The sequence below is a fragment of the Argiope bruennichi genome, chromosome 9, assembly GCF_947563725.1.
Source record: "Argiope bruennichi chromosome 9, qqArgBrue1.1, whole genome shotgun sequence".
NCBI classification, from domain to species: domain Eukaryota; kingdom Metazoa; phylum Arthropoda; class Arachnida; order Araneae; family Araneidae; genus Argiope; species Argiope bruennichi.
In genome coordinates, this window is record NC_079159.1 from 7656358 (window position 1) to 7670274 (window position 13917).

The 13917-nt window shown below is 27.2% G+C and overlaps 1 protein-coding gene across 3 annotated transcripts in view; it reads right to left on the bottom strand.

The window, feature by feature from the left end:
• LOC129983684 (epidermal growth factor receptor kinase substrate 8-like) overlaps nucleotides 1-13917 on the bottom strand; it is a 107114-nt gene that overhangs the window by 29152 nt on the left and 64045 nt on the right. For all 3 annotated transcript variants that reach the window (XM_056093268.1, XM_056093266.1, XM_056093267.1), the window contains exons 6-15: nucleotides 12976-13146; nucleotides 11773-11828; nucleotides 10197-10327; nucleotides 8448-8569; nucleotides 7074-7200; nucleotides 6406-6494; nucleotides 5582-5817; nucleotides 4755-4863; nucleotides 2604-2812; nucleotides 430-649 (exon numbers count right to left, since the gene is read on the bottom strand). In XM_056093268.1, the coding sequence (XP_055949243.1) occupies nucleotides 430-649; nucleotides 2604-2812; nucleotides 4755-4863; nucleotides 5582-5817; nucleotides 6406-6494; nucleotides 7074-7200; nucleotides 8448-8569; nucleotides 10197-10327; nucleotides 11773-11828; nucleotides 12976-13146 (1470 nt within the window). The remainder of the gene's footprint in view (nucleotides 1-429; nucleotides 650-2603; nucleotides 2813-4754; nucleotides 4864-5581; nucleotides 5818-6405; nucleotides 6495-7073; nucleotides 7201-8447; nucleotides 8570-10196; nucleotides 10328-11772; nucleotides 11829-12975; nucleotides 13147-13917) is intronic.

The following is a 13917-nucleotide window of genomic DNA, read 5'->3' on the forward strand; positions in this document are numbered from 1 at the left end:
AACTTCCCCCTTTCTCAAAATTATTTAATCATACAAAATTGGTTATAAGTGCGTTGAATTGACATGGCAAATATGTTTGATTGATTAGATAATAATAAAGATTTGTTAACAGGTATCAATCATAATTTTAAGAATTCTCAAATTCATTGTTGCAAACTATCTTTCAACATATGTAGTTTCCTGTATAAAAATGAGCCAATTGTATTCATTGCACAACAGGCTATTTACACTACAATTTAAAAAATTTGTAAAAAATACAGAGTTGGAATTCCTCTCATAAAGTTTTAGTAAAACAACTAAATTTTTTAAATGGAAGATGACTGCATAGCCAAGTTTAACTGTTGAGTTTGAATTTTTTTTTTTTTTTTTTTTTTTTTACCTAAGTAGATTAATCAATTTATAAAAACTCACAAATAATTCTGTTCTTACCTCTAATATTTCTCCCCTGATAACAGTAAGCTCCTTTTCATTATTTGCCGTCCGTGGATAAACAACTTGAACAATTTTAGCTCGCCGACTCTTCAAGTCTTCCAGCCACTGCATTTGTTGCCGATCAAATTGACGTTCGGGACTCATGGGAAGTTCGGAATGCTCAATGGAATCAGAGCTGAACTCTGATCTCATATCTCGATCTCTCATATCTCGCTCCCTAAAATAAGATTAAATATAAATTATTAATCAAAGGTTCTAGAAATGACCATATACTAAAAAATACAATTAGCCCTAAGAAAATCATTACAAGCAAATGCCATTAAATTACATTTTCATTAACGTAGATTAATTTCACACATTCCATTTGAAAAAAAAAAAAATGACCACCTTCATCTGCAATTATAACATCAATTATTAGTTATTATTAGCAAAATTGCTATTATTACCAGTTTATCATTAATACACACTATTTCTTCAGCTTTGCTAACACTCAAGGAGGGGAGCAGCGCGAGGCCATATCCTCCTATGTTGGGCCAAAAATATTTTGTGTGGGAAATCTTTGAGAATAAATTTCAGCAATTTTATCTCTATTAACTTTTTTTAATTTTTCCAAACATCATGAGATTTAATTTGCAGACATCAATAGCTTAGTCCTAGATGCTTTTAAGCATAAAAACCTTAGTATCACCGTCAGAAACATTTTTGAAGACAGAAAATACTGTCGCTTGTGATCAGTTGCACTGCAACAAATCACAAGACCTTAAATGCCAAATTGATCAAGTTAATTGAGCTTGATAAAGCTGAATTTAACTGTACTCCTAATAACCAAACCTTGACCAGTTTGGGACAGATGCAAATGGACATGGATGATATGATTTTTTTTTTAAATTTATGAAATAAAATTTAGACCATTGAATTTGCTTTTTCTGAAAACTTAAAACATCAAAATTGCCACTGAACTAGCATTCTACACCATATCTCTTCTATTGAGGAAAAATCATTGAGTAGTCAACTAAGATCTTATATACAAAATATTAAGTACAATAGTAAAGAGCAGAGAATTTACATACATATAAACATAAACATATACAAAAGTGAAAATTTCAAACACACTACAGCAACATTAAGATTATTAAACCTACTATCAATATAAATTGATTTATCATATTTCCCAATAAATCATAACAAGCACAGCTATTTTTTGATGTGTTTGCTTAGTATTATGATATTTATTTTAATTTATAAGCCCCTTTTTTTTTAATGTAAATATACAGTTGGGTCCAAGAAATAGTTGCAAAAATATACTATTTGTAAATATTTTAGTTTAATCTTTTCTCATGTTTAAATATATCACATATTTTATTATTCTTACATCTTAAAAGTTTTTGAGATGAGTGCAATAAGAGAAATGTTAAATTTTATTTATATATTGTAATAACTTTTTTAACAGATTTCATCTTATTGGAAGTCAATAATTTATAATTCAACTGTCAGATTCTATTTATGAGTTTTATTTGAGAAAAGATTTAAATTTTAAATGATCCTTATTAAAGGAACAGAATTGCATGATTTTGTGGCAAACTCCATTTATAGCAACATTAATTATTTTGAAAGTCATACAACTAGAATAATAAACTATACAATAAAAATTCCTATAAAGAATTTGATATCTAGCTCATGCAATGGGCTATTTAACTAGAAGATAAATAATGACCCAGTGAAATTTTGAGAGGATCATTATTACACCCCTTCCCCCAAATAGCAGTAGGTTGTGCATTTCTGTCAAGCAGATCATGACCCTCTATCAGGTAGACTCTTAACATCACTCTAGTTAACACTTCTACATTGAAATTTTTTTAAATCTAAGTTTGTAACCAAGTTATGCTAACATTCCCCAATTTTTTTCTTTTTGAATAAAAAATTATTATTCTCCAAAAATAAATTACTTTTAGCAACGGCAAAGTTCAGAGCAAAAAATAACCATATACATCCAAATAGCACTTTGCCAAGATTCAAATTAAATCTATTGTGGAACAGAATAATTTAAAATCATTATTTCTCACAAAATTATAGATTTAATCACAGATACCAAACACAGAACCAAATCAAATCATGCAGAAACAAATATGTAACTTATTTTATTATATAAAATGATAAACAGACTCATTTACCTATCAATAAAATCTCTCCTTGCTTCAGGTGGCATGTGTTCATATGGACGTTCAAAAGCTGGGCGTAAATGTGGATGATGATCAGGAACACTTGGAGATTCATTTCGATCATCATCACCTCGCTCACTGCCAAAGTATTCACTTCCAAAACGACTATCTCTCTCAGAATGTCCAAATACTCGCTGATAGTCTTGTTCCCGCATTTCTGACTGTGAATCGATAACAAGCAACAATAAAGAATTATTGAATATTCAAAGTAATTAAATGCAAAAAGTTCCCTAACTTAATAAAGCTAAACTAATTTTTAAAATAACTTTTAAATATTAAAAATTAAAACTTTAAAAAATTTGGCAATTTAAGGACATAAGTAACATTTATAACATTCCATTTCTGTTCAGTAGGATTATAATAAAAAAAAATTTTTCCTTGTAAAGCCAAAGGATTACATTTTTTTTTATTTCAAATATATTAATATTAAAAAATTTATTGTTGTCTCTAATAGCAGGGATGAAATTGACCAAGAGGCCAAAAAAGAGGAAATCTGAAAAGTAACATGAAACAAACAGCATGTGAAGGAAAAGCATAAAAAAAGTATGAACTAAATGACGATGAATAATGAATATCATGTTTCATTCAGAGCATTCATTTTATATTAATTACTTTCAATGTGCCAATTTTAATGAAGCATGTTGAGCCTAGTATTTGCTATGGTTGAATATAATATAGCAAGGAATACTAAATATAACCAAGGCTATTTTTCAAGGTAGTCAAGTTTGGGACATTACCAATATAGAGTGTAAAATTTATTGATAGGGTGAAACAGTTTCGGAGGTATTCCCATTATGATAAAGTTAAGCATATGTTGAATAGAACTCATTTTCATAATACCTTTCAGAGCTTTCTACTCTTCATCACTTGAATTAATAGTTTCTATTCTTACTGTTTTAATTTCCACCATAAATTTTTACTTCATAAAAGAACTTAATAGTAAAATAATTAATAAAGTTGAAATTTGTATTAAGTGTCATATACTTCCGTTGATAGCTTTTGGAGTAACAAATTCCTTTTCCTCATATTCACTACATATGATACTAGTTCAGTTGTAATATTAAACAACAGATGTTTAAGTAGTGCTATTCATCATCATATTTGGCTAGACAGCCCAAGATGGGCCAGTGCCTTCCTCTGAATTCTTTTCCACTGCATTCATTTCACCCACAGAACATTCTACTTTTGACCCTTGTGTGCCAGTTTCTTCCCTAGATAGCCAGAAAGTCTTTCTCCACTGACTCCCTCTACCCCTATCCCTTTTATGTCTACCCCTTTTTCCTACTTGTTAGAGGTTTATGCAAAATATTTATTTTTTTTTAAATATGGAATCATCATCCTTTCTAAATATATGAGTTGATTCTAAATATATGCCCAGTTCATCCGATTTTTTTAATGAACTTTACAATATTAGGCTCTTTATAGATTTTATAAAGCTCAAAGTTATATCTTCATCTCCAAATATTGTTGGTTTCTATCCCACCAAGAATGGCTCGCAGAATATTTCTTTCAAAAGTGGCTATTTCATTCTCTCCAGCTTTGGTCAGGGTCCAGGTCTCAGAGCCATGGGTAAGTATTGGTCTAATTAAAGTTTTATATAGTAAAAATTTTATATTTCTTGATAGAAGTATGTATTTAAATAATAATCATTTTAGTCCATAAAAGGCTTTATTTGCATTCATTAAAAGACCTTGAATATACTTGACTATGCTATTGTCATCAGTAACTATAGAACCAAGATGAGTAAAACTTTGAACAACTTTAAATTTGTTAGTGCCAATTTCTATATGGGATTCATGGGAAGTTCCATTACTTAGTACAGGCATATATTTGGTCTTTTCATTGTTTATGATAAGTAGTAGTGATATTAGCTTAATTATAAACAACCAGTACAAGAAGAAAGAAACAGACTATTTGAAATTGCTTTTAACTTTTTAAGCACTTTCCTCCAAATCTACTTTATCGCTTGAATTAATAGTTTCGATTCTCACTGTCTTAATTGCCAACATAAATTTGAAGAAAAATGGACTACAAATTCCATTAAAAAATACATTTAAAAAAATCCATGGAATCTTGCAATACATGTATCTATCTATAACTAACCTCAGGTCTCCTATGAGATAAAGTGCTGTTTTCTTCTAGAGGATTTTCAGGTGCCCAACCATTTGAGAATACTGGCCTGTAGCTGCTCTCGTACCCTTTCCACTGATCTCTATAATATAAAACAATATCTGCTAAATATTTATATAATCATACTTAACCATAAAATGAATTAGATAATATTTAAAATGCATATTGTATTTGATTTTGAAAAACAGAAAATTAAAATCATGAATCAATAAACCCCTAGCAATATTCAGAAAATAAGGGCTTATTAAGCAATAAGCACTTTCTCATAACTCTTCCGAGTAGTTTAATCAAAAATATGTTGGCAATAGCAAAGTGAATCTGTAAATATTTTACATCTTCAAAAAAAAAAAAAAAAAAAAAAGATACAAATGGCATGAAAATTTATTTAAGTTATAATATTTTTAAAAAAACATGAAGTTGTTAATAATGTCAATGCACTTTTTATATCTAAACAATACAATAAAAATAGAATACATGGCCCACCAACTAAAAAAAAAAAAAAAAAAAAAATGAGCACCATTGAGCAATTTTTTGATAAAAGCCAAAATTCTTACTATTTTCTTTTATTTCAGTTCAACGATTTCATGTTAATCACTGAATGCAGACACACTACAATTACTGAAAGAGATTTTTTTTATTACATATTAATACAGCATGGTAAAGATCTTGCTTTTTTTCTACATTCAGTATTGCATCAAAACAATTATGCTGATTACAGAAAAAGATTTAAACAAATTCTTCACCATATTCATTTTTTAGTATTTTTATACAATTTGGAAATAAAGGGAGAGGAAATTTACCTTGGGATGATCCATGAGTCTCCTAAACTATGCCACAAATCTGTTTCTTTTGAGGTGCAACAATTAGCCAGGAGCTCAATAGCATCTCTGGTGAGCAAAGGACTGACGACATTGGCTGCAAGGTTGGCACTGTGATTAGAGTCCCGAGCTGCATCAATGATCAGAGCAAGAGGTGTGAAGAGGAAGTGCACTAGCTCAGGAGCATTAGGATCATGAATATGACTTTTCAGCTTAGCCTACAAGAAGTTTATATTTCAGAGAATATATATTTGTAAATAAATTTCAACTGTCATTATTTATTCCTGAGCAATACAGTTTACTTAAAAAAATTGCAATTTTGTATATGTTTGTAATAGGAAGAATAAGGGAAAAGGATTATAAAAAAATGCCTAACTTTTTATGCACCTATGAAATTTTATTTTTAGAAATTTTAACTTTCAAAATAATTATGAAGCAAAAAATAAGCAATTCAATGAATGCATCAGTGGCTTTGAAAAACAAGCAATTTTTCAGCTAAATTTCTTTTTTAAAAAATGTTACTCAAGAGGCAATACAATTTTTATACATTTTATGCAAATTCTTTCCATTACACTTTATTTAAAAGTTACAACTATTTAAAAAAAAAACACATCAACTTAATTCACAAGACCATTTTAAAGAAAATTATGTAAAAACATTATTTTATGGAAGAAATTAAAATATAAATGCAGAAAATAGCTGGGAATTCAGTTTATTTAATAAAAAGTTTGAAAATATTAAAGGAGAAAAAAAATAACATGACAGAAATTGTAGTCATTCACTATAATAAGTCAAAACAGTCTTACCAACAAGTTAAAAGATAATTTGAACTTCTGTAACACATCAACAAATTCTCTTTCAGGTGGGGGTTTTGCTCTAATACTAAGCATACCATCTAAAAAAAGGCAAGAAATTATTTAATGTATATGTACGAGATCATATATTCAAAAGTAGTCGTTATATTAAAAAATTGAATAAAACTATGAAAACAAAATCCATTAATTTCATAACAGAAAAATTTCTAAATTTGTCATTGCACAAATATTTTACCGTCCAGATCTTTCTTGCATTTCATACTACAAATTAATACATTTTCAATTTTTAGATTATGGATAGACAAAATTTCAAATATCTTCTTGGGATGCGTTATTTTGAAAAAGGCACAGGAAAGCACAACCTCCTTTTCCCCAAAACATTTTAAGATCAAACCTGCTCTCTTTTTCATCAGCCAAAGGTGAAATTATCAGAGAAGATAAAAACAAACTGCACCATTGGTAAATATCACACACAAAATAAAAGTGAAAAACTTTTTAAAGGGTGATTAGACACCTTACACAATGCAAGGAAATCCTAATTAGCAATCCAATAGTTGCGCTATCCTTACAAAGAGTGAAAAAAATATGGTACAGTAGATTTTCCCATTAGGAAACAAAAACATGCTCTGTAGTAATTTCTAAATGACAAAGTACATTACCTCCCATGTCTTTTTTCTTGTGTTTCCTGCTCTTTTGCCTTCGCTCAAGCTCTTTGAATGCAGCTGCAGCATGCTGTAGTCTCACAACAAACCTTTCAATGTCATCAAAGCAATGATTCAATACAGTCTAGGGGGGAAAATAAGTTAAAACTTCTTTTTGCTTCTCTAATAAGAAAGTTTTATACACATCATAGAGTATCCATATGCTACAAAATAAATTATTTATATGAACAAAATTTTCTGAAGTAATTAGTAATGTTATGATCATTACATTCAAGAAATTATATTTTTAAGAATCTCTAAACACTAAAAATGAATTTTTAAATGCATTTTAAGCAACATTCAGCGTATAAAAGTGTACAGTAAAACAAAGATCATGTAAATAAACAGCTAATGTAATACTACAACTCCAAAAGAAGTATTTGTATTTTCAAGCATCTAATTAATAATACAAAAAAACCACTTATTAGCATTACACAAAACAAATATTATTCTATTATATTAAAATATTTATACATTTAAAGTAAATTATTTTTCATTATTAGTAGAATCCTAATAAATTGGCTATCAAATAAACAAACTTTATCGAAACACAGTAACCATGAACAGATAGTTATACTCACAAGTGATGTACTCATATATATCTCAACTGTAGATTTTTTTGTGTGTGAGTGTGTGTAAATGTTATATTAAGTACAAACACAAAATTTCAATAAATTTATAAAAAAAGCAGCATAAATAATAATTTATAAATAATATCTTTATCAAAAGTATTATCAATATATTCTAATTAAAGTTAAGGCTCTTTTTATCTGAAACTAATAGAAACTGAACTAATCCACTTTCTTATTGATAAAAGAAAGCACTTTTTTTAATAATACAATTAACATTTAGATTGAAGGAGAGAAAAAATAATCAAATATCCTAGAGCTTCATTGAGTGCTTTCTACTTCTTAATAGCATTAGAAAATAAGATCTGAAATAATCTGAACTGAAAATGTTAACTGCAAGTGCAAGTACTTATTCACATATTTTAAAATCAGTGATTAATAGTAATATGAGCATTTATACAATTTAGCAAAATAATACAGTAAAGTACTATATAAACATAGATTAGGTCTGCAAGGGGAAAAAATGAATGGATGGTACCACATTTGTATGAATTCTATATACAGAGGTAGGGGGGCAAATCCGTAGGCACAGCATTATTACTGCCCATGATGAGAAAAATTAATACAATACTGATATTTATCATTATAAAAACACAGAATATCCATTTAAATAAAATCAATAAACAAAAAAAAAATAAAATATATAGTGTCAAAAACACCACATCAAATCAATCCGATGCAAATTGTGCGAATTATTACTTACAACTTCTCTTTCATATTTATCACTAGTAGTTGAGCTTGTTTCATCATTGGATTCCCGAGCATATCCAGCAGCTCTTTCTATCCGTTGCTGCAGGACAGATCCTCCTCGTGGAGGTGGAGGCTCTAAACATGTACAAACAAAAATTTATATAATAATCATAAATGTTACATGCCAATACTGATTTAACATGACACAAATAAAAATATTTGAAGCAAATGGGATGCTATAGAATTCTAATTTATTATAAAAATTATTAAATTCTGATCAAAGGATATAACAGAAAGTAAAAATAATAAATAAATTTTACATCCAAGGAATTGATACTCACGGTAATATACCTTATTTGGTTCTTAATAACATAAAAATATTAACTGTAAATTTAAATTGCATTCATTCAGGAGATTAAAGATTCATAAAATTATTGCTTGTTTTAAAAACTTACACCTTTAACTTTTCAATGATTTTATATTGCAGAAATTTAATATGCAGAGAATAAGAAAAACCCATTTCTGGATTTCTTTGTAAAGTGCATTTTCCTTTAAGTATTTCTTTTTTCTATAATGATATTGAATTTCATTTTGGATAAAACTATTTTGTTATAATTTGAAAGTTGCATAAAGATTCTATATTTTGTTTCATAAAATAATATATTTCATCTCTCATCTCATCCCTCTTTATATGAAATCAAAATAGATAGGTGCATGTTCAAAAATACTAAGGTTACGCATATGAAAACAAATATTAAGTTGATTAATAATAACATCCACTGCTTACAAAGTGATACTACGCTTTTTAAAATATTAATTTTTAAATACAGATATTATCACCATCAATATGCAAAATCATCACTTTGTATATTGTATAACAATTTGTATATTGATATTCACAAAACAGAATTTCAAATACTTTCAAATAATATTAACCTAGGTGCACAATATTAAGTAAAAGGAAATACAAATAATTGTTTCTTTTAATTTAAAAAATTAATGTAGCAAAATCAGATTATATTTGAAAAGTTATATTACTAGCTGAATACAATTCATATCCATTGGAACTTTTAAAGATATACTTAAAGGTATTTAATTTCCTCTTTTAATGATATTATTTATGATGCTCATTATGAACCTGATATTGGACCATTTCATCAAAATCAAGAAAAATTACTCATTGATTGAAGTTCCCTTCCCTCTTAAAAGTAATATTATATTAAATATGAAATTAAATTATTAAGTTTTTATCACAGAATTTAACAATTATTCTTTCTCTTTAAAAAAAATTGCAATTGTTTAGATTGCAACGCAATCCTACTGATTATAAATTTGGCCATTTTAACTGAATTCAGTCAAAATTTTCAAAATTTCCAAAATATGATTATAAATTTTCAGCACCATTAATGACAAAATTACAGACATTTTAATGCTTCAATAGAACTAGTAAAATTAGCAACTTAAAAAAAAAAGTACTCTTATAAAACTCATGTAAAGAAATAGAATGTTCTTTCAACAACAAAGTAAAACTAATTTTTTTTTATAAATAAATTTCATAATGGATTTCTATTCAAGCCATTTTATTTTGTTATTCCAAAAGAGAAATCATTAACATGTTAACTTCAAAAGGCAATAGCAATCTTATACAGTTTTTCAATAAATTTGACAAAGCAAATTTGTTTTAAATAAGCTGCAACATCATTGTGTTTCAATGTGTTAATAAGCAAATTAAATTTAAAAAATTATATAGTTGAAAACTTACGTGGGAGAGAAGAGGTAGATGCAGATGCACTGAACATGGCTACATGTTCTCGAACTTTTGAATTATTTCCATTGATTGGTGGATCAGGAGGAGGATTGTGAGGAGGTGGAGGACGAATACTATCTGCACTTCTAAAGAAATTGGTACAAAAATTATGTCAAAAATAAAGAAATAAATGAATAATAAAGCTTTAAAACCATGTATTTCTAACTAAATCCATCCAATTAAAAAAAAATCTTAAATTGTTTAATACCAGGAAAAATGAAATGGATTGGTTTAGAATTTAATAACAAGTTAAATTTTGATTTAAACGATATCTAAAGGAAATAGCATAAAGTACGAGAAATATAAACAGTTCATCATAAAGTTATTTCCACAGCCATTAAAAACATATGGGAGATAGTCTCTTTTCCCAAGTATTAATTTTATTGATACACATTAGCTTGAATATTAATTTCATATTTTCCTGACAAAAGTTAATTCTAGCTATGCATTGTAAACTGTCAAAACTAGGATTAATTCATTGAGAATAAGCAGCATGAACGATAACAAATGTTTAACAGCATCAAACTGGAGCTGAGAAATTCTCAAGAGTTCCAGGAAAAATGATTATTAAACTATAGACAAAACATTGTTAGAAACAATAGAAGAATCAACAAGTGTATAATTTTAATTATTAAACTAATATTAAACTAAAAAATGGATTTTTTTTTGTAAAGTAAAACCATTCATAAAATGCAAAATTAAATACATTTTTCAGTTGACAAGAAAATAAATCTTCCAATCTCTATAAAATAAATATTATATCTTAAAGATTTATAAAAACTTACAAGAAAATCAGAATTACAAGAGTATTTAAAAAGAATTAAAGGAATAAAATTTAGCACAGTAACTAATAATTTATTTGCATTATGAGATCTTTTTTAATGTTTGAAAATTTAAATTCTCTACACTCCCATGCTAGTTCATAAAAGGATGCACATACAAGAAACATGGAACATATTCCATAAAATGTTAGTCAAAATAACTAGCATATTCAACTACTTCAATCCTAAAAAGCTTCTAGTAGTAGTTTTAATAAAATAGTGTTAAATGTGAAAAAGGAAGCCCACTACAGAATTTTTTTAAAAAAAATGAAAATAAATATTAAGTGCTAAAAGGCATCAAACTTCTTCAGCATGCTTACTAAGAGGAAAAAATATGTATATATTGCTGCCTAATAAGTAATAGCAAGGCTGCAACAAATTAAATACAAGTTTTCTTACCTTTTCTAACCCAATACAAAATCCCCTCAAAAGTAAAGCTGAAAATAAATGGAACTGGTTACACAATAGAGTATAATAACTGTTAAAAAAGTAGGTGTGATAACCTATTTACATTCTTTTTTTTTTCTTTCAACTATTGCTTTTATGTAGGTGGGAGTAGATTAAGAAGAATAAATGTTTTCCTACAGCTATATCATTTACTTTTGAGTGGGCTGGAAGAAAACAGGAAATATTATCTTGTAACTGAAACTTGAAGCCTTGAGGCAAATTGCATACAAGTAAATACATATCAAAAATGAAAATACTCTTACTTTGCTCTAATTTTTCCAGACATATACATTTTCATTTCATCCACAACATCTTGAGCCTACAATAGAAATTAACATATAACTTTAAATCATTACTAAACAAAACATTGATTTTTTTAAAGAAAATTTTTTTAATTTAAACTAAAATGTATCAAAAATTGTTTTTTTAAAGGCAGAATATTGATTACTATTGCTTTAGTATAAGGAAAGTGGAATAAAGAAGGAAATGAGAAATAATGAATTATATCTATTCTTAAAAAGTTAATATGTTTGCATAGCATGGACCATTAACTTTAAAAATTCAAAACAAATATTTTGAAGCAAGTTATAAAATAGTAAATATAATGGTCCACAGGTGTAAAAAATATTGAAGTCAGGACAAAATAAGAATTTTTTTCCCCTCAAAAATATATGAAAAAAAGCATAACATAGGGAAGGGGAGTTGCAAATATAATTGTATTGAAAGAATGAAAAAAAAAATCAAATTCTTTTACAACTACTAAACAGCATATAATTAATTCTATTAAAAGGGAGAAATGCATAAAAATTAATACTGTTCTTTTGATCAATAGGTGGTGCATTGCATGATAGTATAAACTAGCTGTTTAAAGGCCAATGATATTTTTTAATAATATGTCAATATAAATATATTCAAAACTTGATAAGGATAATCATTCATATAATGAAATGTTAGGAATAATTCATTAAATAAAAATGAGCATAAATTAAGCTATTATAAAATAGATGGAATATGGACCTAAAATAAATTAGAAAAAAAGGGAGTAAAAAACTCTGCAATTTGAAAATGTTTATAGTAAAAGGAAATCAATTCCAATTTCCACTTTTTAACCAAAAAAAAAAAAAAAAATTAGTTGCTTGTAGGATTTTGCTCACACAAATGAGATTACAAAATAAACAAATTAAAAATTTTGACATAGAACTGTTTGAAATCTAAAGCACATTACATCTATGGGATTTTAAGAAAATATCCAAATAAAAATGAATTGCCTAATATTGCCCAATAGCTTTTTTTTCCCTTCATATTTTAAGTTAAATATTTCACGGATTACAAAACATATTATAACAGAAAAGATTTCTTAAGACATTTCATACTTAAAAATACAACTCCTGTTGAATGTTAAAATATTGGAAATATTCATAGCATAATAAAATATTTATCATTTCAGAAATAACATTTATGCTCACATAAACCCTAGAGCACTGAAAGATATGCATCTCTGACTGGTTTGGATTCTTGTTCTTCGGGTCTTCTCTGACAATGAAGATGAGAATATTATTATACAATTCCCGTGGATCCTCGCTTGTATATGCAGTTGGATCACTAATAAGATTCATTGGAAATTTTTCCACAACATCCTGCAATAGAATATATAGTTTAACAAAATATAACTATAAAAAAGTATTAAATAATTTTTAAAAGATATCTAACAATTTTGATGTAAAAAGCAAATATGAAGAAACAAATTCACATTTTTTTTAAAGAAATATCTATCAAGCATACACCAAAAGAAGTATTTATCAAGCACTTTGCAATATTGATTAAACATGATTTGAAGAGACATATTATATATATATTGTTTGGTAGAATAAAAATGAATGTAAAAATTATGAGATTAAACAAATAAAAAATGGCAGGTTTCTTTCCCAAAAATTTAAAAAAGGCTTTATTAATTTAATGAAATTCTGTATAAATCTTACACAAAATAATCATTACGACAAATAAAAGCATAAAACCTAAATTTATATCAGATGTGGGGAAAAGAGAGAAAGAAAAAAAAAAAAAAAAAAAGAATTTTTAGCAATAAAAAATTAGAATTTTGTTTAAGTTCTTTATTGCAACAATATCCATATTTCAGCCCATCTGAAGCATCTACTTAATCTCATTTTTCTTGTAACCGGCAAGCATTCCCATGCCTTTAGAAAATTATACAAATAAGGATCTTTTCATCAAATAAATCTCGCATTATATTTAATGTGCTTTGAACCTGAGGGTCATGAAAGCAACCAATTATAACGCTTACCATCTTATTGCGATTAGTATATTGTTTTACAATGAAAAACTTGAAAACCAAACCACATCAAATGTCTATAGGAATAAGTTTGCTTGATCATGCTTGACAAGGATGG